General features: G+C 41.6%; 1 protein-coding gene across 14 annotated transcripts in view; it reads left to right on the forward strand.

Moving 5' to 3' along the window:
- The first annotated feature begins 247 nt into the window (after window positions 1-247).
- MARK3 (microtubule affinity regulating kinase 3) overlaps window positions 248-23,710 on the forward strand; it is a 61,218-nt gene continuing 37,755 nt past the window's right edge. For 8 of the 14 annotated variants that reach the window (XM_041401599.1, XM_041401616.1, XM_041401636.1 and 5 more), the window contains exons 1-4: window positions 249-980; window positions 9,132-9,170; window positions 13,492-13,683; window positions 19,490-19,543. In XM_041401599.1, coding sequence (XP_041257533.1) covers window positions 930-980; window positions 9,132-9,170; window positions 13,492-13,683; window positions 19,490-19,543 — 336 coding nt within the window. In that variant the 5' untranslated portion in view covers window positions 249-929. Of the gene's footprint in view, window positions 981-9,131; window positions 9,171-13,491; window positions 13,684-19,489; window positions 19,544-23,710 lie in introns of all 14 variants that reach the window. The other 6 variants (XM_041401606.1, XM_041401669.1, XM_041401715.1 and 3 more) reach the window with 2 other exon arrangements.

Genomic DNA, 23,710 nt, shown 5'->3' on the forward strand with positions numbered 1-23,710 from the left:
TCCCCGGGAGGGCAGAGGCCGATCCCCCGAGGACAGCGGGCCGGCAGGAGGGCAGGGCCGGTCCCCGGGAGGGCAGAGGCCGATCCCCCGAGGACAGCGGGCCGGCAGAGAGGGCAGGGCCGGCACGGAGGGCAGGGCCGGTCCCCGGGAGGGCAGGGGCCGATCCCCCGAGGACAGCGGGCCGGCAGGGAGGGCAGGGCCGGTCCCGGCCCCGAGGCCCCCGCACACGCCGGGCGGGGGGCGGGACCTTCCGGTTCATGTCGGCGCTGGGCTGGCGCGGAGGAGCAGCGCGGCCATCTTGCCTCGTCCGGGAGCGGCGGCGGGGCGGGCGGGGGGCAGGCAGAGACAGAGAGGGAGCGGCGGGCGGGCACCCACCGAGCGTCCGCAGCCCGCGGGGCGCCGGCCTTCTCAGAGCCTGGGGCGGGCCGCGATGCGAGCGGCGGCGCGGTGAAGCGGGGCCGCGGCGGGGGAAGGAGAGGGCAGCCCCCCGAGCGGCGGGCCTGCGCTAGCCGTGCCCCGGCAGCAGCGGAGAGAAGCCGGGCTGCGCGGCGCCCCGCTGCCGCCTCCTGCCGCCCGCCCTGCGCTCACCCCCTCCCCTCCCGGAGCCGCTCCCTCGCCGCCTCCCTTTCCCTGGCTCCATCCCTTCCCTCGGCTCCATCCCTTCCCCGCTGGATGAGGCGGCCCCCTGCCCGCTGCTGACCCCTGCGGACCCCGGCTGTAGGATGAGCCCGAAGGACTCGGAGGGGGCGAGGCCGCTCCGCTCCCCGAGGAGGATCTAGTGGGGGGGCACCGACGCGACGCCGCCCCCCGCCAGGCACCTCGTCCTTCATGGTGGCTCCCTGCGACCACCATCTCGGAGCAGACGCGCAGCCCGGGGCCCGTGTGTGTGTCTGTGCGCGCCGCCGCCGCGGCCGCCCGAGTGAGGGAAAATGTCCACTCGGACTCCATTGCCCACGGTGAACGAGCGCGACACCGAGAATGTGAGTACCGCGGCCGCGGGGGACCCGCCACACCGCACCGCGCCCGGCCCCGCCGCGCGGCATCGCCCCGCGGGGCGCTGTCAGCAGCCGCCCGCCGCCTGTGCGCTGCCCAAATTGCCGATTTATTCTGAATTGATTATTTTTTTAACCCCTCCACAGCACGGTTCGCCAGCTCCGTGGCGTTTGCGGGCATCCCTCCCCCTCCCAAACCCGGTGTCCCCTCTTTAATTTCCCCGGTACTATGTGATTGTCGCAGGGTGGAGAGGATCGGGTTGGTTATGTCGGTGACGGGGATCCGCGGTGGGGAGGGCAGCGCTGGGGGGCTGCTGCCTTCTCCTGATACTCAACTTGCTGTATTCGGTTTACCCGAATAAACCCCGATAAACAGATGGGAATAATTCAGCTTGGCTAGGGGTGGGCTAGGTGACCTAGATAATAGGCCTCTTCCCTGCTTAATTTGCAAGGTTCTCGATGGTAATGACGCTGTTAGGCTAGTCACCTGTTCAGATGACATTAAAAGGGTTTCTTTATTGGAATTACCCTTTGCGCAAGGGAGCCTGTTCCTTTCACACCGTATACCCTCTCTCTATTTTTTTTTTTTACCTTGACAAAGCCAAGGTTTAGGAATTGACACTTTATTTACAATATTAAGTCAGTCACAAAGGTCGTATGCTAAAGGAAGAAAGAACAAAAAAATAAACCAGTCCTACCACATGAGCATATAGCAACAAACGAAGCTCGGTAGGAGACTCCCTTTCTGCAGATAGAAACTGTGTTTCTCCTGAGTTAAAACTTACTTGATCCTGGTGTGTCCTGTCTAACCATTTTTCTGCATAGGCTCTGACATGTCCCCAAATGATAAACAGAAGGGAGTTGTCACTCGCTGTAGTCTAAAATGAGTTGATTGGTGAACTTTGTATTCAGCTTTTTGTAAAGGCTATCTGATATTCTTTACAAGATAGATGCTAAGCTTGACATGGAGAAGGCTTTTTTTTTTTTTTTTTTTTTTTTTTTTGAGGGCTTCTTATGTTTTGGACTGGCATAAAAGGTGGAAACTTTGGTTAAAGATCAGGAAAAACTGTTGGATTGTTCCAGACCATAAATAGTCTGAGAAAAGTGATGGTAGCCCATTGTTTAAAACAAGACCAGACAAAGCGTTAGAAAACATGCTGCATGGAACAATTACTGCATTACCAGGGATTTAGATTTTATTGACATAATAGGCACTTCTAACTTCTGTGATCTTTATTTGCTTTAGCACTACATGCAACCTGCAGGCTAAGGGCTGTTTTGAGCAAAAAGCCAACTAAGCATATTTGGTTGTAAAATCTCAATGAGCTTCCTGTCTTGTGGAAGAAAATAATTAAAATATTATGCGGCCCTTCCTATGCCATGGGGAGAGTTGAAGCTGAAACATACTCTACAAAATACTGTGCAGAGTTTATTTGGATGATTGTTTTAGTCTATACCAAACCTGACTGGGGTTTTCAAGCTCCATGTGAATGTATGGAGGCCACATTGTAAATCATTTTAGAAAGTGTTCAGATCAGATTCCCCAATTAATTCAAACTCTACTGTGGATAACCAAACAGTGGAAATACTTAATATGTGCTCAAGAAAACATAATTATTCACAAGCTGTGTGTTCTAGCACTTGAAGTTAGGTTTTTACATGTCTTCCACTTAAGGCACCTTGGTTCTCACTTCAAAATATTGGTCTAACACTTCTGTTTATCTTCATATATATATCATATTTGATATACATGGATTTGTATATATAATTTGATATACATGGATTGTCATGCTTGCAGATAAATTGCCTTAAGTTTAGAATAAGGCATATTTTTGAACTGCTGTATTTTGTGCTGGTGTCCATAGAAATACCTGTAGGTAGTGATATTGACAGGGAGTGATTAATCCAAGTACTCGCCAGACCCAGTCAGCCAAGCTCCCCCCCAGTACAATACCATATTCCTCAGGAAGCTCTTTGATGTTTTGGCCATCAGCTCTCTAGAAATTTACCAAACTCTATTTTGTTATGCCTTGCTTAAAAACTAAATTTAAATCTGACATTTAGTCTGTCTGAATTACCTCTACAGCTGTGAACACCAGGTCTCTTTTTTAATACCAAATGCAATAATTTTGATACTTGGCTAACTGTTCTTTACGCCAAATCTGGGTGTGTTATCTTGGCAGGTAAATCGAGCCTTGGTTCATTCTCTTTCACATAAGAGAAGTCTAATTAGTTAATATTCAGAGGGCTCTTTGAAGAGGCTTAGGGAGTGCCAAGGTATTCAGCTAGCCTTTGGGCCATGGTTGTGGACCCAATTATTGCCTTCTCTCTGCTTGGAAGGTTACCACTGCTGACAAAGGCTTGGCTGGTGTTGAATCTGGTTGAAGTGTGCTGATCATAGCTTATCCATGCCTATACTTGCAGTTTTGAAAATGAAGTTAGCCTCCAGAATGACAGTGAGTGTAAATTATCATTGTCTGTGCTTGCAGTTAACCACGTTCAGCGGTTGGCAGGTCCTGTTGAATAAAAAAGTGTAATTGCCAGTACTTGATTTTTATTTTTTTTTCCTAAGGCTTCTTATCAAGACATGCTGAAGTGGAAATACTGTCACAGTGACTTTCCCCAAAAGCTACTCTGAGCTACCAAGCCTTTAGTGCCTTTGAGATTAAAGAATTTGGCTCCGAGTCACCTGGTTTTGAGAGGAAAGGCATCCCAGATGATCTGTGATCATAGGAACTTCACACTTGGACAGTTGGAAGCTGGCTGTTGGCCTGCAATGAGCTGGCTCCTCACCGCAGAGACAGGGCAGCTCCTCTCTGGTCATGTCTTGTGCAGCAGTGGCTGCTTAGGGGACAGAAGTGCAGGACAGGATCAGATCTTCTCTGTTTTTTTCAAAAATATGTCCTGCATGTGAGAAAGAAAGCAACAGAGACAGCAGAGGCCTCCTTCATGCAGATCTGGGAGACAGGATAGATACAGAAGAAGGACTTTAGATGACAGAAGAATGAGTAAACCTGTTTTACTAGTGATGAGAAGGAAGGGAGAGAAGATGGAGGAGAATAGAGTGTGGAAACACAGTGGAAAAGGAAGATAGAAGGAGGAAAACAAAAGATGAGAGGCGTCACAGAGGAATGTGCATATGGCAGGATGAAGGACAACCAGTGACAAAGAAATAGGAGAAGAATGAACAAGATTGTGAGGAGTAGGACAACTATTCATTAAAAAAAATATTCAAGGAGTGGGAAGATGATAGCAAACTATAGATAGAAACAAGGAAATACAGGTGGTATGGAGGTTGGAAGATTACTTTTTTTAACAGCATGAAATAGAAAAGAAAAATCTTGGATTAAAGAGTTTAATTAAAACCTCTGTGTTCATTGCACAGCTGTGTTTTTTGGGGGAGAAAAAGGGTAACTGTTTTGAATGTGTTGGTTCTGCAGGCCAATCTGAATTAAAAATTTAAGTAATTTGAGGAAAAGCAAGACTAAAATATACTCTTATCTCCATGACTGTGCCTAATGTGAAAAATTTGCTATTGAAAAATGCCAGCATGATGGCAACTGTGCTTGCACAAAAGGATTCTGTGCAGCAGAAGTACCACCCCTTTTTGGTTTTTTTTGAATTTAAAAAGATTTTGCAAAGGCAGAGTTAGGTAAAAAATGTATTTTAAGATACTGGGAAAGTTAGTGCAGTATGTCTTGGTTTCTTACCAATTAACTATGAAATGCATTAGAGCATTTGCAGACAATATGCAAGCTTGCATTGTTCTATATATTATTTATCAGTCTTCTCCTATTACAGATAGTTCTGTAATTTGAATGCTTTCTTCCGTAGCATGAAATCCTGTGGGTTTTTTTTTAAAAAGGGACTGAGGAGGGAAGTGTTCCTGCGGCCAAGACTTCTGACAGATTTTCTTCTACAGGGTCATCTACACTATTCCATATTTTTCACCAGTTGTAATAAATGTTCTGGTCTGAATTAAATTGGGAAAAGATGGCAAAATAACTAGAAATAAAAAATATTTTAGGAATTCACCTGGCATGTATTTTTTAGTGCTAAAATTCCTCAGAGCAGAAGAAAATGCTGATGCCTGATGGGCCTGGTATTGTGTCCTCAGAAAATACCTGGTGAGGCTGCATGACATTGCGAGTCATCAGCTGCTAGTATTTTCACATTTTTACAGTGAGACATTTAATTCTCAGCTGTGCTGAGCAGCCTGGGCTGTGGTGTTGAATCAGTTGCTTTCAGTCAGCTCGCCTGATGGGAGGCTGCTGGGGGCAGCAGCCCCGGGTGCCCCTTCCCACCCGCGCTCTGTGCCAGCACTGATTATCGCGGGTGTGAGATGAGTCTGGTCAGCTCTGATCCGACTGCTAGAAACCCTTAGGAAAAGTGCAGTTATCCCCATTCTGTGGCTGTAAACAGAATGTCCAGTGCTGGTGGGGAAGGTTAGAAATGCTTTCTAGTGGTTTTGTTTTGGTTTGAATTAAGCCAGTCATAGCTCAGCACCCTAGGGCAACTTGAGTTGTGTCCCAGCTGCAAACAGATACATATTTACCACAGTGTAATTTGGAATGGTTTATTCCTGGAAATAAACTTTTTTTTTCCCCTTTCTTACATTATTTCAATAACTCAGAAAAACTAAGTTGCAGAACCTTACTCCAGAAAATGTTACATAGTTAGACTTAATTTGTTGGCACCACCAAATGTGGCTTATATTGCAGGCGTAGAAGTAGCAGTCTGAAAAACAGAATACAACTACAGGAATTGCTGAAAGAAAATAAATGAGAGTCAATACAGTATTTAGTACACTGAACTTCACAGTCTTCCTAGCTTTTGTTACCCACTCACCTGGTGTCCTTACCTGCTTGATTCTCCATTTTAGTTGTAGCCAAAAGATATATTCATGTTGATGTAAGCGGACAGTTCCTGTTGACAACATGTCTCAGGTGACTCAAGTCAAAGGAATTCAGAGAGTGGAGGCATTTGTCTCTCCCAATCTCCATTTCATATGATATATAAGTAGCATGTGTCTGCAACTTCCTCTTCTCCTCAGTCAAGTAATGCTGCCTCATGGGTGTCAGCCAGATCAAAAATGGAGGTCACTTTTTTTTTTAGGCTCATGGCATATCAAGGTTGGCTCTGCTTAGTGTGGAGATCATCTGCCACTAAAATTCTTTAGACCATATGATAAATAGGTGCGTACTGCTCTTAAAACATAAACCTGAAAGATACTGAGTAACACCTGTGATGAGGAAGAAACCCTTGGGTTAGGAGGAATTCTTGCTCCATAAAGCAGCAAGTTGCTGAGCTCAATATGTGTGTATATACATATAAACAGAAATTGACTTTCAAATCAAATTTGTTCCTGCAGGGTTAAAGCCTAAGCAAAGCTTTCTATCTGCAAGCTCAATGTGGTTTTTGAAAACCAACTGTGAGGTGGTTGGGTTTTTTTCTTTTTTGTTTAGCATGTAATTACTGACAGTGATGATTCTGGAAACAACTTAGTTGGCAGTATTGTTGATGAAGAATAGAATATGGTTGGCTCTTTAGCTATTATTCCCCAGGCTGATGTCAATAAATATCCATTTTAATCAGCAGTAAAGGAACTTTGGCTGGAAAGATATGATGAATGTCAGATCTTGATAATGTGAAGCAACAAAAGAGCTTTTAAAGAGCTTTTCTAACAGGCACCAGACTTATCTTTTTGATTATATAAGCAGGATTTCTTCACTGTTGTGTTGTTCAGTGCTAATCATGGAATTACAGATTCACTCTCTTTCATATGCTGTATAGAGCATGAACCAAATACTGCCAAACACATCTCAGAGGCTGTAGTGGTTTTGCATGGGAGGACTCCTGAGCCAGATCCTGTATGTCTGTGGGGGGAGCATCCTGCCTTTGCTGAGGACTCTTAGTGCTTTGCTGTCAGCACTTCCCCACTCTGGTCTTCAAGGCACTGCTGCACTTGTCACTAGCAATTCCTACTGCAATTCCCACTGCTGGTCAGTAGCCAGAATTAGGAGTGTGCGAGTGTTGCTTTGGGTAGCAGTGTTTCCTCTGCCAGGTGAAAGTGTCCTGTGTCCCTACTGTCCCCCTCCATCAGGCTGCCCAGGGTAGGCTGTTCCATCGCTGTGCTCACTTTGAGCTGGATCTGCTGTGTCCTGAGCGTTACTCCTGGCTTTTTTCTTTTATTTTGCCTTCCCCACTGAGGTGTGGACGAATTAGGAATGTGTGTCAGAGGTATAGCTTCCATGTGCTAAAGGCTGTTTACTCTCCAGGTTCCCCCTTTAATCCGATGGTTTGACAGATCTGACCTAATTAAAAGAGCCACTCGTTTTCATGAATGTCATACCAATTACATGAATGAACACTGTGACAGGCTGAGAACTGTGCAGTGAAATCTTCCCCTTTTGACAATGGAAGCATCCCAATTAGTGTTTTCTCTCCCTTAACATCTATATTATATTTCTAGAAGGTCTGCTTGTCTCCCTTGATGAATTCTGACCCTTTCAGTTGTTCCACTCGATCACAACTTCCATAATGGCTGGGCTGTAGCCTACATCAGTGAATAAATGGGTTGATAACTTCAGTGGGTTTGATAACTCATGGGTTGATAACTTCAGTGCCACTTTAGGTGGATAGCATTTTTCTTCTTAGGAGACCCTTTAAAATTTTGTGAGATGGAAGCCATGACTGTTTACCCTTAAGACTGATTATGGAGCGAGCTAGTCTAAAAATGGCCTTTTAATTATATGTGTTGGAACCAAATAATTGGTTACGCAAACATCAACATATGCATACTGGGTCTGACAAAACCCACCTCACTCCATATCCTGATTTGTGCCTTGGTCACTGGTGGGAAGGGAGTAAAATCAAGACAAGTACAGGACGTCTTCACCTGATGCATTTCTGTTTTACAATCTAGGAAAATAATATCATATCTTGTAATACATGATGATTTAGGGAATCCCAGAGCAATAACTGGTATATAAACAATTGTGGTTGAGTGTTTGCTGTGACACCCTTTGGTGGCTGCCAGAAACGTAAGTCTGTGTTTTGACTTTCCAGTAGAATTCCTTCGTCAGCAGTTGCAGGATGCCCTGCTGTGCTGTTTTAGGAATATCTGTGCTCAGTAAGATGCTGCCTCTGTGCATATCCTAAGGGCTACCTTTTTGCTCTTACACTGAGTAGTACTCTGCAGTCTGTGTGTTCTTAAAGATGTTAATGAGAATAGGAAATAAAATACAACACATTGTTGGGAAGGGCTGCAGTGAAATTTTGTCTTTGCATGTTTGATTTAAAATATTTTTGAGTTTTTTTTAAAAAACAAACAAACTATGGTATGTTTCCTGTTAAGATTTTCTGTAAATGAGAGTGCTAGTGGGAAGTGCACAGCCAGAAATTGCTATTTATTTATATATTGTGTGCCCAGGTTAAGGTAATGAAGTAATTTAGTGTCTCAAATATTCCTGTCCTGGAATGCTTGCATTATTAACATTATAAGGTACAGGCTTTAGGTACAGGTTTTTTCTTATTACAATTTAAAAAGCTGAATGAAATGAGGCTGTCATGATTGTTACTTGTCTGACAGCTTTCCAAGAAATTCTATAATATCACTTTGTAGTATTTCATGCAGAGGTGAGGTAACAGCTACGGTAATAAACATTCCTGGAGACTTTAGTAAGATTAAATTTTATTAGTTCATTTTTTCTGATGTTAAGCTAGTTCTCACTATTTAATTAAATAAATACTCCTAAAAAGTTGATGCCATTTGTCACCCACATTTCAGAGTTTCCTATTAACTGTAATTGAACGTGGATTTTTGCAGGTCTTGGACATTCTGATTTCTAACTGTTTTTCAGCTCTTTGAATGGATATCAGATTCTGTTCCTTTCAGGTTTTTTCCTCAACTTTTGGCACGTTCTTAAGCAGTTCAAGAACTTGGATACTAGTCATCCCTGCCCTGTGTGTTTCTAACTCTCTGAATGTTAAGATATATGAAACCATACAGATACTGGATAAAACTAACATCTACCAAAAGATTTCAGTTGTTGACACTCTCATACTTCATTTGCTTTTTACTTTTTTTCCTTTTCTTTTTTCTTTCTCTTCATGCTAATCATTATCTGGCTATGAAAGGATGTCGGCTCATCATTGGGGGAAGGCTTTTGCGAAAAGGTGGGTTTTGTGTTGTGTTCCAAATGTAGTTGGTCTTGGGTTCAGTCCCTCCCTTGCAGTAAGGTCTCTCACAAATGGAGATGTTTTACTTCATTTCCTTTTGGGTTGAGTAATAATAGGGTGGGGCTGAGGGGAGGAGGAGAATGTTTTGTTTTGGGTGGTTTTTTTAGTGACAAAGGCTGTCCTGTTAAATGGATGGTGCAAAAAAAGAACTAATGTTTAAAGTATTTAAAAGATTTTTAAATGCAACCTGATGCATGCCAAGATATGGAAGAAAGTGCTTTGTTGTGATGAGTGGATTTCAGGAAATTTTTTTTTAAAAGAGGTGGTGACTGGCAAACCTGAAGTTTCACAAAGCACCCCATCTCCTTGCCTCAGTTTCCCTCTACAGTGTAATGATCTTGCTTTACCACCTGTATTTTGGGAATCACTCGGCCCTGGTGAGTTCATTAGCAAGTGTTATCCTTACACGAAAACACCTCCAGGAAATACAACTCACCTACCACAATGTATGGAAACTTACTACAAATGAACACATGCTGATTTTAAATTTTATGTATTTAAGATAAAACCTCTGTCTTCTTGAAACCATATAACTGCGGACCTGGAAATGAAGCCTGAAATTGAACAGTTTTGGGGGGTCAGTATAGTGAGGAAGGCAAAATCTGGAGATTTGAGGGAAAAGACAAATGGCATTCATCTCAATTTGGAGAGCAGAGGATGCTATTGCCATTTCTCTGGGCTGAGATTGGCGCTGTTAACCTGTTTGCTGAGGAAACTGCCCTGGGAAGTACTTGAGCACAGCCAGATGCTGTACAAGCCAATGCATGATTTGAGCTTTTGTTGGACCACCTATATTTTGCTTTTTGCCTACACCATTTAGCTTTCCATCTGCCTATCACGGCTTCTTGAAAATGACTAGGCTGGGAGAAACACTTTCGCTCAGTTTTGAGTTTATGCTTTTCATTTCCATATGCAAAAGAAAATCCATGTTGAAATGGACAATCTGTTTTCTTTGGTTTTTAGAAAGCTTGTTGTCTGTTCAGTGTAATAATGTAACTGACAGAGGAAGGACTTGCTGATAGATTTATTTATGTGAAGTGGAATATAGTCCAAATTAGATATGGTTGCAAATGGCTGGATTTCTACAGAGGAAAACACGGCTTTGAGCAAATCAGTTGGAGAGAACCGAACTGCTTAGGAACACACAGCTTGATACTTAAAACCCACAGCTGAAAAAGGTCATATTCTTGAAAAGAAATAATCTGGGTTGGAGTGGAAATGCAAACCTCCATACAAGGAGATTGTGTTCAGTTTGTCAACCGTAGTCCAAGTGAGTTCACAGTTTTTCATGCTCCCTTTAAATGCAAAGCTGGGAAGCGTGAAAAAATTATAGGACACAAGAAGTCATTTTCTCAACAAGAGGACAGTGAAGCTCTCGAGACACAATTACTGGGTGGTTTACTATGTGGAATGGAGTTTGTTAGTATAACAGAATCTTTCTTTTTCCTGATAGTGCTTATGTGAAGTAGGATATGAGTTAGATCCCTTTTGGCTAACCTGTTTTCTGGCTTGTGAATACGTCGTGCCTGATGCCCACATCTCAGCTGCTTCTTAGGCTAGCTCAGGACTAACAGTGTTTTAGTTCCAGCACAGGGCAGCACAACTACTGTGTTTTCAGAGTCAGCTGTGTGGTTCAAAAGCTGTTGAATTCAAGTTGTTGAATCTGTCTGCTGGAGAGCCTAAGCTAACAAGCCCTGCTGAGAGGCAGTCTGGCTCCTGCTGAAGCCAGCTTGTGCTGAGTGCCCAGGTGTGGAAGGGCTATAGTTTAAATAGTTCTGATACACTTCTCTTTCTGAGGAAAGTTATCAGCTCAGTGAAGTGCAGTGTAAGTAGTACAGTTGTATTCCTGGGATGCTGTACTTGAACTGAAATGAACCTTCCTCTAATATATCCAAGAAATATCCTCGTGGCCCTGTACAGAACATCCTGGTCCCTGATCACCAGGGGCAGCAATGTAGGAGGATGTTAGCACCTAGAATCAGCAGTTGCTGCTTTTTTCTAGCTGGTCTGAATAATTTGACACTGAAAGGTATGAAAGGAGCTGACAGAGAAGTTCTCTGCATTGTGTGTTGCAAGGTTTGTTAGAAGTCAAAGTTTAGGGAAATACAGAGGATTGGAATTGCTGTGCCAGAACCCCCAGGGATGGCTAAGATGGCCTGAACAATCAGCACCAGCCTGACATTAAAGGCATGCAAAATACTGAAATTGTTAATACAGGGTTTCACTGGCTTTAGTAGGTCCTTCAATTGTTGACTGCTTGTCCTTCCTCTCCTTGAGAATTACTGATTGATAAGCACCCAGTTGTTGCAGATCTCGAGATATTATTGAGAACACTGAATTATTATTAAGCCTTGATTTTTACTGGATATTGTTATGGATGTGCTTCTTGTTCTTGTGCCAGTTATTAGTGGTTTGGAAAACATGTGTACTCTTGCTCCTGAAAACTGTGCTAAAATTGCTAGACTATGAAAATAGGGCAGGATGGGCCACTCTTAAGAGCACTTGATATTCTGCATGTAAAGAAACTTTGCATTTCACTTCAGCCAAATGTGATCATGCATGTAAGGATCCAGGAATGAGAAGCAGTAAATCAGGGTTGGTGTTGGGTGGTCAGGTACAGATGGTCTTCTTCAAAGAGGGTTAGTTCTGCCCCTGTGAAATCAGTGGGGTGTTGAACAGAAGATGCAGCCTCTGTGTTTAGTCCTGCTGCACCTACTCTTGGTATGGTGGGTCCATGTCTACCATGAACAGAAAAGATGTTGGAAGAACAGAGGAGGGTTCTCAACAGAAGTATAGGAAATGTTTCCTTGTCTTTAATCATTCGTACAGCAGCCTGTTTAGGAAGCTCAATATACAGATAACTTACTGAAGTGGAAGGGTGTTGTGATCAGAGAAATGAAGTACCTCTATGGGAAGTACAAATCTTGTGGCAATGCAGTAGCTGGGCAGTAAGGAGAAGCTAAAGCCAGTTTGATACTAAAGCATTGTGTGTTTTTTAAAATGGTAACTATTGAAACAATTTTCCAGTAGTTGCCATAGAGTGCTATCAGTAGCATTTCTTAAAGTGTTTTTAACAATAATCTGATCACAACAGTTGCACTCAAATTAACAAATCAAGGAACACAAGATGTGATGACCAAGTATATGGTCACAGGGTTACATCAGGCAAGTGAAACTTGCCAAGTGTCATGCAAGCACGGATTTGTTCATTTGTGCCTGTATCATGGTTGTTAGCTCTTGAGGTATGATCTCATCCTCACACTACAGTGATTTGCAGACTGAATGTTATTGTATGCCAGTTTCTTGGTTGTCCCAAATGGGTTTCAGCAAGAGGAGTAGTAGTAGAAGAGCAAGATCTGGAGTTTCTGGGATGACTATGAATTTAATGTGTCATCTTTGGTGGAGCCAGATATTTGTTCCACATTTGGAGGCCCCTAAACATTTCTAACTAATACTTTAATGAGTGTGGTTGGTGTATGGACCTCAACCATGATTTAAGAATGTAAGAGGGCACCTGCTCTTTCGTAAACAGGCTATCAGGAAGTGAAAAAAATACTTAAATCTTAACCATGTAATCTAATGAGTAAAGACTGTTATAGATAATATATAACCATTCCTTTTTGTAATCAGTAGCTGTTCAGGGAAATGAGAGTGAAAGGAACTTGAAAGATTGCAGGCAGTGTCTCAGATCTCTGTAACTGGCTTTCAGCTTATCAATATTCAAGGTTTCAGTATATTAGGTAAGATTAATTTCCTTGTTCTCCAGGTCATCCTGGGTGTTTTCAGTCATGTGGATCTGTAGGACCACAGGAAAGAAAAAAAACCCCTTTTTTTAAATTAGTATAAGTTGTCCAATAAGGGTTAACAGTTTGTGATCTTGGAAAATCTGTATTCATGTTTCCTTTCCAAAGGCTTTCCTGCACTAGTTATGCAAAGTAGTGCAAATGGGAAATAATGTTAAACACCTCTATATTTTGTACCTGATCTGGCAGTCCATGTAAGTTACTTAAATGCTCAGCTGTTGCTGCAGTGCAGGTGATGTTCCACTGTCTTGACCAGCTGGTGAGGTGAATACTGTGTCATGAACTGGGCACCACTTTATTGCCCCCATCAGAACAAAGTTCATGGTGAGCGTGAACTTTCAGTTGGATCCTTTGAAGGGTTCTTCAAAGACATTGTTTTTGGATGTTGTATGCTTCTCATCACTGATGTGTTTTGTGTGTATTCCTCAGCCTCACCGTGTGTGTTTGTGTTGCAGCACACGTCCCATGGAGACGGACGGCAGGAAGTTTCCTCTCGGACTGGGCGCTCTGGAGCTCGCTGCAGGAACTCCATAGCCTCCTGTGCTGATGAGCAGCCACATATTGGAAATTACAGACTCCTTAAAACGATTGGAAAGGGGAATTTTGCAAAAGTGAAGCTGGCAAGGCACATCCTAACTGGCAGAGAGGTAAAGTGTTATGGGTGTAAACAGCAGTGAGTTGCTGTAGGTGTGAAGGTTCTCTTGGAATAGCATCATCTAAGTTGGTGAACACAGAGCACATTTTACTAGAGATATTGCCACTGATGTAGAAAAAAGCAAAAACTCAAAACTATTTTTTTAGTAACGATTACAAAACAATTTCTCTTGGAAATGGTTTCTTAAACTTGTATTTTTGGTGAGTCTCTGTCCATCTGAATTATGTTAAAAATTGTTTCTAATATTCTTGGATAAATCCTCCATTTTCAAAAACCAGCTCAATATACAGCAATTAAATAAGCTTGTTGGAAGGACTGCCTTTTAGTGTCTCTTATACTGCAGGGATGTATTGGAGGAGAACTCGGGCATGAGAACTGTTGTTTTAATTATGTTCCAAATGGTCCAATTGCAGTCCAGTTTCTTGTCAGAGCCATGTATCTCCCAGGAATCCTAGGATGGATCATTCCAGGGTGTCTGCAGGGCTGGGTGGCTCTGGGAGGATGCTTCAGTTTCTTCAGGGATAGTCTGTGTCAGTGACAGTTTGCTCAGTGTGTTCAGTATAGACCAGCTTTCTCTTTCTCAGCTCTTCTTGGAGTTGAACTCAGCTCTGTTTTCAGTTTCTGCATGCCATTGCAATGCAATTAATCGCTTGCACTTAATGGTGGTTCTGATTTGGTGAGCTGTAGTCCTGTCTGCTTGTTACAAGAAGGTGTTTATTGGTGCTGTTTTATTAAAAGCAACTCAAGAAGTACTGAAGGAAGGAGAAGCACCTTGCTAACCTTTTCTTGCCAAACCTGTCTGATGAAGTAGATGTTTGCTGATACCAGCAAGGACTTTTACAGAAGCTGTGTTGCTGACCGCAGAGCTTTAAGGGAATTTCTCTTTTCTGAGCTAATACAGGGTTCAGTAGCAGGAACAGAGGGAAGAAGAGAGAGGACATCATTTTGCAAGAGCTGTTGAGATAGATTTTTTTTTTTTGGCTGACAGTTCCTATTGTCTTCTGATGTTAGTTAGTTCTCATTTGTAGAGAAAGGTTTTGATTAATACCTTTCCACTTAAGTTCCCTCCTCTTTTTACTGATACTTAAGATGGGATATGCAAGCACTTGGTTAGTATCTCTTTGCTCTTATTATAGGTATAGAACTTGGAGATAGATATGTGTCACACTTTGCAAAAAGTGAAGTACATTTTCCTTTACTTGCAGATAACTGTGTTGACCTCTGGTTCATTATTTTTGTTTGAAATTTCAACAAATAAAGGGGACAGTGTAAAATTTTTGGCTAAATTTGGAAAGGTTTGAGTGCTAAGTTTCTTCCACTCTCACGGAATTGATGTGTTTTGATCAATTCAGAGCATACATAGTTTCTGGGTTGTGACCATTGGAATGAGTGTCATTTCTTAGAAGGGAACAATTAAGCTAATTTTATTGGAATATCTTCAAGATATTTAAAACTGTGGTTTTTTCTTAAGAGGGAGATGAGTAAAATTTCTCTGCTTGGTGGATAAACTGTACAATGTTGATAGTTTCAGATGCCTGTGACCAGAATTGTTTCCAATATTCTGGATAGCAATTTCCCCAATGTCATTACTTCACCCTTGCCCTTACAGAAGTATTTATCTGATCAATCTTCAGATTGTGCTAGCCTTTCTCGTGACTGTTAAATTGATGTGTTTTGCCTGTGATCAGCAACAGCACCAACCTTGTATGTTGAATCTCAGTTTCATTGCTAACTCATCTCCAAGGCTGTTTAAATCAGTTTTCCATTGTGTTTGATGGCACCTGTTAACTCGTTCAACAGACTTAATCATTATGGTTTGACATCCTCTGCCAAGGCCACTGATACAGATATTAAACAAGATTGGTCCCAAAATCTTGTCCTTGAAAAACTTATTCATTTATTTCCAACTTAATATCTCTTTAGCCTCTTTTTTTTTTTAGGAAAAAAATAGAAACAATTCTGTGCACTTTTCAGCTTATCTAGTTGAAAAATTTCCATGCAGCCTCTTCATGGAAATGAGGCTTTTCATTAGTCCAGGTAGTCATCTTGTGTGTTTTCATAGGGTACAGTTAACTGTAGGAAAATACGTTGCCTTTAAACCTTCTCTTTCCTTGGTTTTTCCCTGCCAGTTTCGAGTTCAGGAATTTTATGATGAATTGGAAAAAAAAAAAAATTGTCTGCTCATTCTAAACCCTGCTCTGCTGTTCTGTTCTTGGTAGATGCTAGGAACCTGTGCTGCAAGAATGCTTTTTTTTCTTTCTGCTTTGAAAATCTGCTTCTTGTAAGAATTCCAGGGTCATTTTCTCAGCCTGGCTCAGCCAGATGGCACTTAGCTTTCTGAATTTGTGATTTCCTGCTTTACACTCTTTCTCCTGCAGCCTGTCCTGTCTTTGTTCCTGTTCTTTTTTCCATCTTATGTACCAAAACCTAAACTAAATGCTTAGTTTTGGGAGTTACACTTAATGGAGTTTTCATCTCTGCTATGTTCTTGCTGTATTTGAACCCCACTTATCTTTTCCTTGTTATCTGTGTTTCTGTTCTGAATGTCCTTTTAAGTGACCATGTCAGGTTCACTTTTTGGCAATTCCTTCTTTATATCTGTGCTGAGGAGCTTCCAAATCCTGAAGCAGATCAGCACTTTTCTGACACTTCTGGGAGGAGGATATGTTTGTTTAAGCATTCTTTTAGGGTAGTTGTTCATCTCCTTGCATCTGGAGTCCTTCCCTGGGAATTTTCCTGCTGCTTGAGATGAAGATTTCGTGTTTCCAGCTGGAGTAAGTTCTAGGACTCCTTTTCATTTCCATTTTTAGTGCGTCTGCAGGATGCATGATGAGTGCCCATCTTCAATTCACTGAAAGGAAGAAATGTTTAGGCCTTCAGGGGATGATCAGAACATCACCCTAATGTGAGGCGGTTGAATTGTCAGAGATTAGCTTCACTGCATTAGAGCTGGTGCTTGGACACACCGTCCTTCTTGGTCCTCTGCCTAGGAGAGTGTTATTTGTAGGCTGTCTGGCCTTTTGAAGCCACAAGTCTTCATTGTCAATCTGCTTTTCTTAATTCTTTGACTGCAATCCATGTATTTTCTGTTGTAGTTTTATCAAAGGGTGTTTCCTCTGACAAGTTTTCCGTACTTGCCAAAGTGAATCTAAAAGATAAAACTACCTTCTGCTATTACTGAGGTGGCCAAAATTATTATGGACCCTTCTGTTCTTTAAAGATGTGTTCAGTTAATAGCCAGGGAGCTGAAGTTTCCCAGTGAGGCTGAATTCTTTCAGAACCCAAGTCTGACTCCAAGGAATCTATTGTCATCTTTTTTCTGTTCTTCTCTTGGAAAAAGTGAAGTTTAAGAGGGAGAAAGCATTCTGAATAGTAGCAGTTTCGCCAATTTGCTCAGTGTCCCAACTTCTGATTTCTTTAACTCCCTTATTCAAATAATGCAGGAGGAATGTTTTAAGTCACATTATTGTGAATGGTGGAAGCAAACTCAGTTTTAATTCTATTAACAATTTCACACAGAATATCATGGCAGTGGTGTAATAGTGTAGGTGGACTTGCATTTTTCCAGCACTGGCCCTAGCTCACAGTACATTAAACCATTCCAAATGCACTTTATGTAAAGAGAGCAGAATTTCTGCTTTAAAAGGCAATTTAATGTTGTATTAACTGTACTAGAAGATTCTCCATTTAACTTTCCCAGCCTTGTCAGAATTACTCTTGAGGGCAGGCTGCCTTTGCATGTGATTTGGAGACCTTATCAAGGCACCTGAGGTTGTTCCCTGTTCTGATGATGGGTTCAAGCTCTCACAGCCCATGTTAACACATTGTACTCTCAGTGTTCACGTGGATAGGAATTCTCTAAATGCATCCTGCCTTTAAGGCTATAATTAGTGTACTGAACAAGCCTGAGAGTCTGTCTTCTGGAAAACTGAGGTCTGTACCTTCCCTGTATCTCCAGGGCTGAATTTGTTTGACAGTGTCAGAGACCTTTCTGGTGACCTGGCACCAAGTGCATGCTGAGGTGATCTGGTTTTGCAGTAATGTGGTACCTTAAGACTTGGTGGGTTGAAAAAGTTTACATCTTTTAAAGATTCACCAGAATGGTACAGCCCAGAAGGAAAATGCAAACTTTTCTGAGTGGAATGTGCTTACTAAGTGAACAGCTCTGGGTAGTCTTGGGGCACCAGGTCACTTTCAAATAACATTATCTGCTGTTGACAAAGGCAGTGCTCACTACAATCCAGCATTATAAGAGTCCAGCATCATAATCCAGAATTTTAAGAAATTGCAGGAAGCCAGTAACTTTGAACTATTGTGACAAAGTTAACAACAGGCATAAAGGTGGAGATAAAAATCTTTCTTGGTTTCGTACACAGCTGCTAATATAAAAATACCTATTGCTTAATGTCTTTCTCTCTTGTTTGTATTTTTGAAGTGATTTCTCAAGGTTTTGCAATGGAATTTTGCCTCGGGAAATAATGATCTATAATTTCAGTAGCTTGCCTTAGAAGAAAACACTCCCCAGAGTAAAAGGATTCTTAGATGGCTTCTCAGTCATGTCTCATCATATCTTGCAGCTAGAAGAGCTCAAAATAAGTCTTGAATATCAGTTTCAGAAAACACCATATCCATTATATAATTCTGTGATGCACCCAAGCGTTGAGCACTGTTCCCCTCTTACCCTCTCCATCGTGACAATCCATCCCTGTGTTTTTACACTTGAATGTAGGGATATAAATTGGCTTTGATGTAAGATATTCTTTATTCCATATGTCACCAACCCCAAGTTAATGAGGTGACAAAGATAGCTCAGAGTGATGCAGGGAAACGGGAGCTGTGGCATGGGAAGGAGCAGCATCTACTGTTTGAGCCAAAAATTGAAGTGGAGTTGAAAGCCTTTCTTTGCACCAGTGAGGTCTTATAATCAGCTGAGTTGCAGCATCTTGCCTCTTTGAGAGGCACCATCTCCTTCTGTAGAGCTTCTTCTGGTATGTTTAGTCTCTAATTTAGAGAGGAAAAATACCAATTGGCGTGTAATTCTAGAAAGTTTCTCATTTCTTGTTCTACCTCATCCAGTATCCAAACTGCATTGCACTGAACTTTCTGTTGCCTATTCATTGCTTCAGATCTTTAGGTTCTGACTAGTTAGCATGGTATGGAATTTCTCTTCTGCTTATTGTGTGAATTTTTTAATTTTGTTCTTTAATATTTCTGTGCAACATTTACTGAAAAGAGGAGAACAAGTAAAGGAATGTACTTACCCTAAGTGTTGTACTACTGCCAACGTGTTTTTGTTGATTTCCAAGTGATACTTTTTTTAATACCCATCAGGGAGCAAATTGACACAAATATTTAGTAAATTTCCAAAGATGAATTTACTTCTTGCCAAATTTGTGTGGAAATGCTTTCAATATGCTCTGAAATCTCTGCTTTTAGAAACTGCCAATGCCCAGTCACTACTGTGTAATCTGTTGTGTAATTATACTGTGTAAATATTATCTGTAGGCACGCTGCTCTCTATCAGGGCACTGTTTGCTGTTGGAGCTTCCACTGTCATGACTGTGATGGTCTTAATGTCAAGTCAAAGACTCAGCAAGCTTCTCATCTTAATATCCTTAAAATACCAGGGTTTTTCCATTCCTGCTTCTAGTTTAAATACATGTACATAATTTGCAGAAGGAACTTAAGCGTTTTTTGTGTAATTTTCATGTTTTCCATGTCTGTTACTGGATTTGAGCATGTTGTAATAACATGGTATTGTTCCTATGGAAAATACTGATCATGAACTCTTCCTTTAGGTTGCCATAAAAATAATTGACAAAACACAGCTGAACCCAACTAGTCTACAAAAGGTATGTTTTTACATTTAATCTTTCAACTGTATTATAACTTGTTCTCTTCCCCACCTCCTTCCATTAACCCTGAATGCCTGTGCTGGAGAATCTGAAGCATTGCATACCTTTGCACACATCTGACTACTGTATTTAATAACTGGTTTTGCAACAGATATTTCTGACAACGCTGCAGTTGTTCAAGCTGAACTCTTACAGAGCTGTAAACTGAGAAAACAGAGGTATTTGCCACTTCCTTTGTGTTCCAAGCAGAGCTGACTGTAGAGAGGACGTCTGTGGTTTGGTGTCATGCCCCCATGTCTCCTTTGTGCCGGTTGCTTTGTTAAACTTAGAAATGCAAAACTTATGTTCTGTCCTCTTAAACTGGCCTTGAAAATACTGCCTGTGGACTGAAGGCCAGGCAGGATCTGTGCCTTTCATGTGGCTTGCAGCAGGAGAGGTGATGCAGTTGTATGAAACAAATTGGGCCATGTCTATTCTGGTTTCTTCCCTCTAGCTCTGAATGTTTAATGAGCTGTTACAGTTGTATCACCTTATCTTTTTAGTACAGAGTGATAAACCCTGCTCTTTCATTAAGCAACCCAGTCTGTTTGGGAGTCCATGCAGGAAGTACATTTAAATGTTACTTTTACTTGGGACCTCTCTAACTCTGTCCTTTTAAGTTCTGCAGTCAAAGGCTTTTTGTTTACTTTTGAGTACTTTGATAAAAACCCCCTTGAAATATTTCTGTTTGAACAAGAGAATATGCAGAATTTACCTGCAAACAAAATGAAAGAGAGTAACTACAGTAAACTGGAGAATATACACATTTGTATTTTATGCAAATACTAAAAAGATCACTTGACTAGACTTTATCAGGATTAATGGTACAAAAATAAATTGGAAAAACACACAAGTTCTTACATTTTATGGTTTCATTGGGAGGCAAAGAATAACCTGTAGAAGAAAGGCTCCGTCATCTGAGCAGGTGGCAGCTTTGTATGACTCTGTAGACAGGGTAAAAGTAGATAATCTGGTTCCATTTTTCTCAGAATTTTTCTCAGTTTAGTCCCTGAGGTTATTGGTGGTTTCTGGGTAAGCAGGGTGAAAATAAAGTGCAAATTAGGTAATATAATTGATTAGATAAAGTTGATTTCTGTGGCAGATTGCAACTTGAAACGCCTAAATAAAAATGGTTGAATGCTTGAAGCACTTGAAAGTGAAACAAAAGCTGTGTGATAAAAATGGGAAATATCAGGGTGTGGGAAGAATGGTCAGAGAGAAGTAAAGAGGCCATGTTTTCAGTTAAAAATGTAAAATCATAGTCCTTCTAATGGTGTTACTTGAGACTGGGCTCTAATGCCAGTTTGAGCTCATATGGGGATACAATACAAACCTTTTACAAGTCACAGGTGTTCAGCTGGAAAAGCTACAAGCTGGAAGTGTGCATGATAGGCCTTTGATTACTGGGTTTCAGCTGGCTCAGTGTCCACTTGCAGCAGTGTCATTTCCATCTCTGTTGTAATTTAATTTTTATGTACAGCTTATAAAATTAGATTATGAAGTGTGATTTGTAGTGTGATCTTGTGTGCCACTGGATTTCTGAGCTGGGAGTCTGGAAGAATAGTACCAAATAGCAGGGCAGGTATCAGATTGAATTTATGGAGTGAAATTGCTAACGTGCTCTCCTCTCTAAGCTCATTTGTTACACGAGCACAAAAAGAATTTAGTAAGGTGTATCACTTTTCAATTCAAAAACTGAAAGCAGTTTTATTAAAATTAAATTCCTGCTTGCCATAGGAAGCAGAGTGAATGCACAACATACACCTTGCCAGCTTTACCTGACCCAGGCTTTTTACGTTGCAAGCCTTTGCCCCTTTCCCGCGGCAGTGCCGCAGCCTCGGTGCCTCTGGAGCCGACTGCCCACACGACCTGTGGATGCAGGGGAAGCTAAGATGGAAGTGCTTCTGATCTTGCACTTCTGGAGAGAGAGATAAAATATTTGAGGTATGGTGGGGAGGGAAGGGCTGTGCCCAGAAGAGGGTGTGGTGTGCAGCATCTCAGCTGCGGTGTAGCTGCATGCCAGAGTCATCCTTAGGTGGGGAAACAAATGGTGATTAAAGGCTGCCAGTTCTGATTTCTTTGTGTTCCATCTTCCACATCGATACTTCAGCTGCCAGGAAGAAGTTAACCTTGTTAAGGATTTGCTTTGCTTTCCAGAGCAGTAATTCTTGGTATGCCCTCGCTGCAGCCCTGACAGCTCCATACTGACACTCAGCTCTGAAGGGTCGGGTTTCTTCTCTGCTGCTGAGGAAGTTCTGTGGCAGCCACATGCAGCTACTCTTTACTCTTTACTGTTGTTTTAGAACCTAATTACTGCTCTGCTGCTCTTGCTTAGTGAAGAGGAAGCTGCAACTGGTACTTCCCTGCTTTGAAAGAAAAGGGAATTCTTAGAGGTTTTTTCCCATGCTGGCGGTGTTAGTCATAGTCACTGCTCTCCACAAATGGACTTGTGTGTGCAATTCCAGTGGATATTGGTCTCACTGCAAACAAGTGCTGATGCTACAGAGTTCACTTCCTCCTAGACAAAAAATAAAATAGTTTGAGAGTTTTTTTCTTTTGATTTACCAACGCCATTATATGCAAGGGTTTTCTTTATCAAGCTCGTGTAATAGCACTAAATCACTTCTCATTTTCCTGTTTTAGAACTTGGCTCCTCAGCCAAATATTTTTGTTCATTATGTGCAGATGTTTTGCCACTTACTTGGGCAATACTTATTGTTAAAGCATTTAAGTTTTCTTAAACATCAGTTTTAACGTGGATCATGTCCTTTCTGACCATGAGTCAATCAGTGTTTTAAGAACTGCAAGAAAAGGATGAGAACTTTAAATGCTCAGGCTCTTCTGTTTGTAATGAGTATCCCTTTCTGTTTCCAAGTTGTGCTTAGTTTGAGGCAAACTTGCATTGTGCAAAGGCTTTTTGCCTGAGGCTCTTTATTAGATGTAGGGCATATTTCAGTGAGCAGTTACCAGGAGAAGCCTAATACACAGGTCAGGCTTGAACTGGCTTGGGACAACATCCTGTGAAAAGGGAGAAGGAGACCAGGAGAGGGTGGTGCTCTACAGCTGGCACTGACTCACTTTTTAGCAAACTTTTTCAGTATTTTTAAAATAATTTGTTACTGTCTTGTGATAGCTACTGTGGGAGCACTTCTAGTCTGTCTTTAGCTGTATTCAAAGAGAATTAGCCTAAAAGAACCAGCTTCCATTGCTGGTTCGTTGGGGTTTTTTTATTCAGCTTTTTGGCTCACAGCATTAATTAAATGGCATTCTTTTCCTGTATCTGACATGGCTTACACTCAAAGGACCAGACCACAACAAAGCTGAAAGCCATTTGTTTGGCAGACTAAGGATGTTTGTCTTTGCCTGGAAACGTTTGTAGAGCTCCTGTTGACGGAAAACGAGCTGTTCAACAGGCTGGGAGTAGTTTTGAATCTCAGTATTAGAAATTAAGCTGATGAGAACTGTTTTCAGTTGTTTGTCTGCCTTTATAGTTTCATTATGACAAGTAATTTCCTAATACTAAGCAACTAATTTTCTGTATTGAGAACCTTCGTGTTACGTTTTCTGATATTACACCTTGTTCTGTGTTCCTGTGGGCAGGGAATCTCAGAGGTGTCAGGTTTTATCATACCTGCTGTTTGCAATTAATTTTATTGTGTGATGATAGTTACTACGTCATTTCCTAGAAGCTGATGCGCATAATGAAATCTGTAAAACCTTTATCCAGCATACTTTGGGAAAGTTGTATGATATTGTACATTTTATTCCTCTATCAGAAATAGACTGTAATATATATTACAATGTCAGGCATTTATAGATAAATATATCTATTTCCCCAGATATCCCCATCTGTGTCAAAATGTGACATATAACAGGTAAACTGACTAAGGGTGCACAATCTAAAGTGCATTTATCTAACTAAAATTACAGTGTGGTGGTGGTTGTATCCTATTCTCAAGTATTTTTATTTTTAATTTCCTCTGAGGCAGAAATAGTCAGTTTTTTAAAAGAGCTTGTTCCTAGTCACCCACTTGAACAAATGGCTCATGAATAGAAGCTGCTTCTTGACATGCTTCATTTGGGTTAGTAAAGCAGAGTAGTCATTTTGTGGACCAGTGTTTTGGT

This window comes from Onychostruthus taczanowskii, unplaced genomic scaffold (assembly GCF_017590055.1).
Source record: "Onychostruthus taczanowskii isolate IOZ18803 unplaced genomic scaffold, ASM1759005v1 scaffold1, whole genome shotgun sequence".
Lineage (NCBI taxonomy): Eukaryota > Metazoa > Chordata > Aves > Passeriformes > Passeridae > Onychostruthus > Onychostruthus taczanowskii.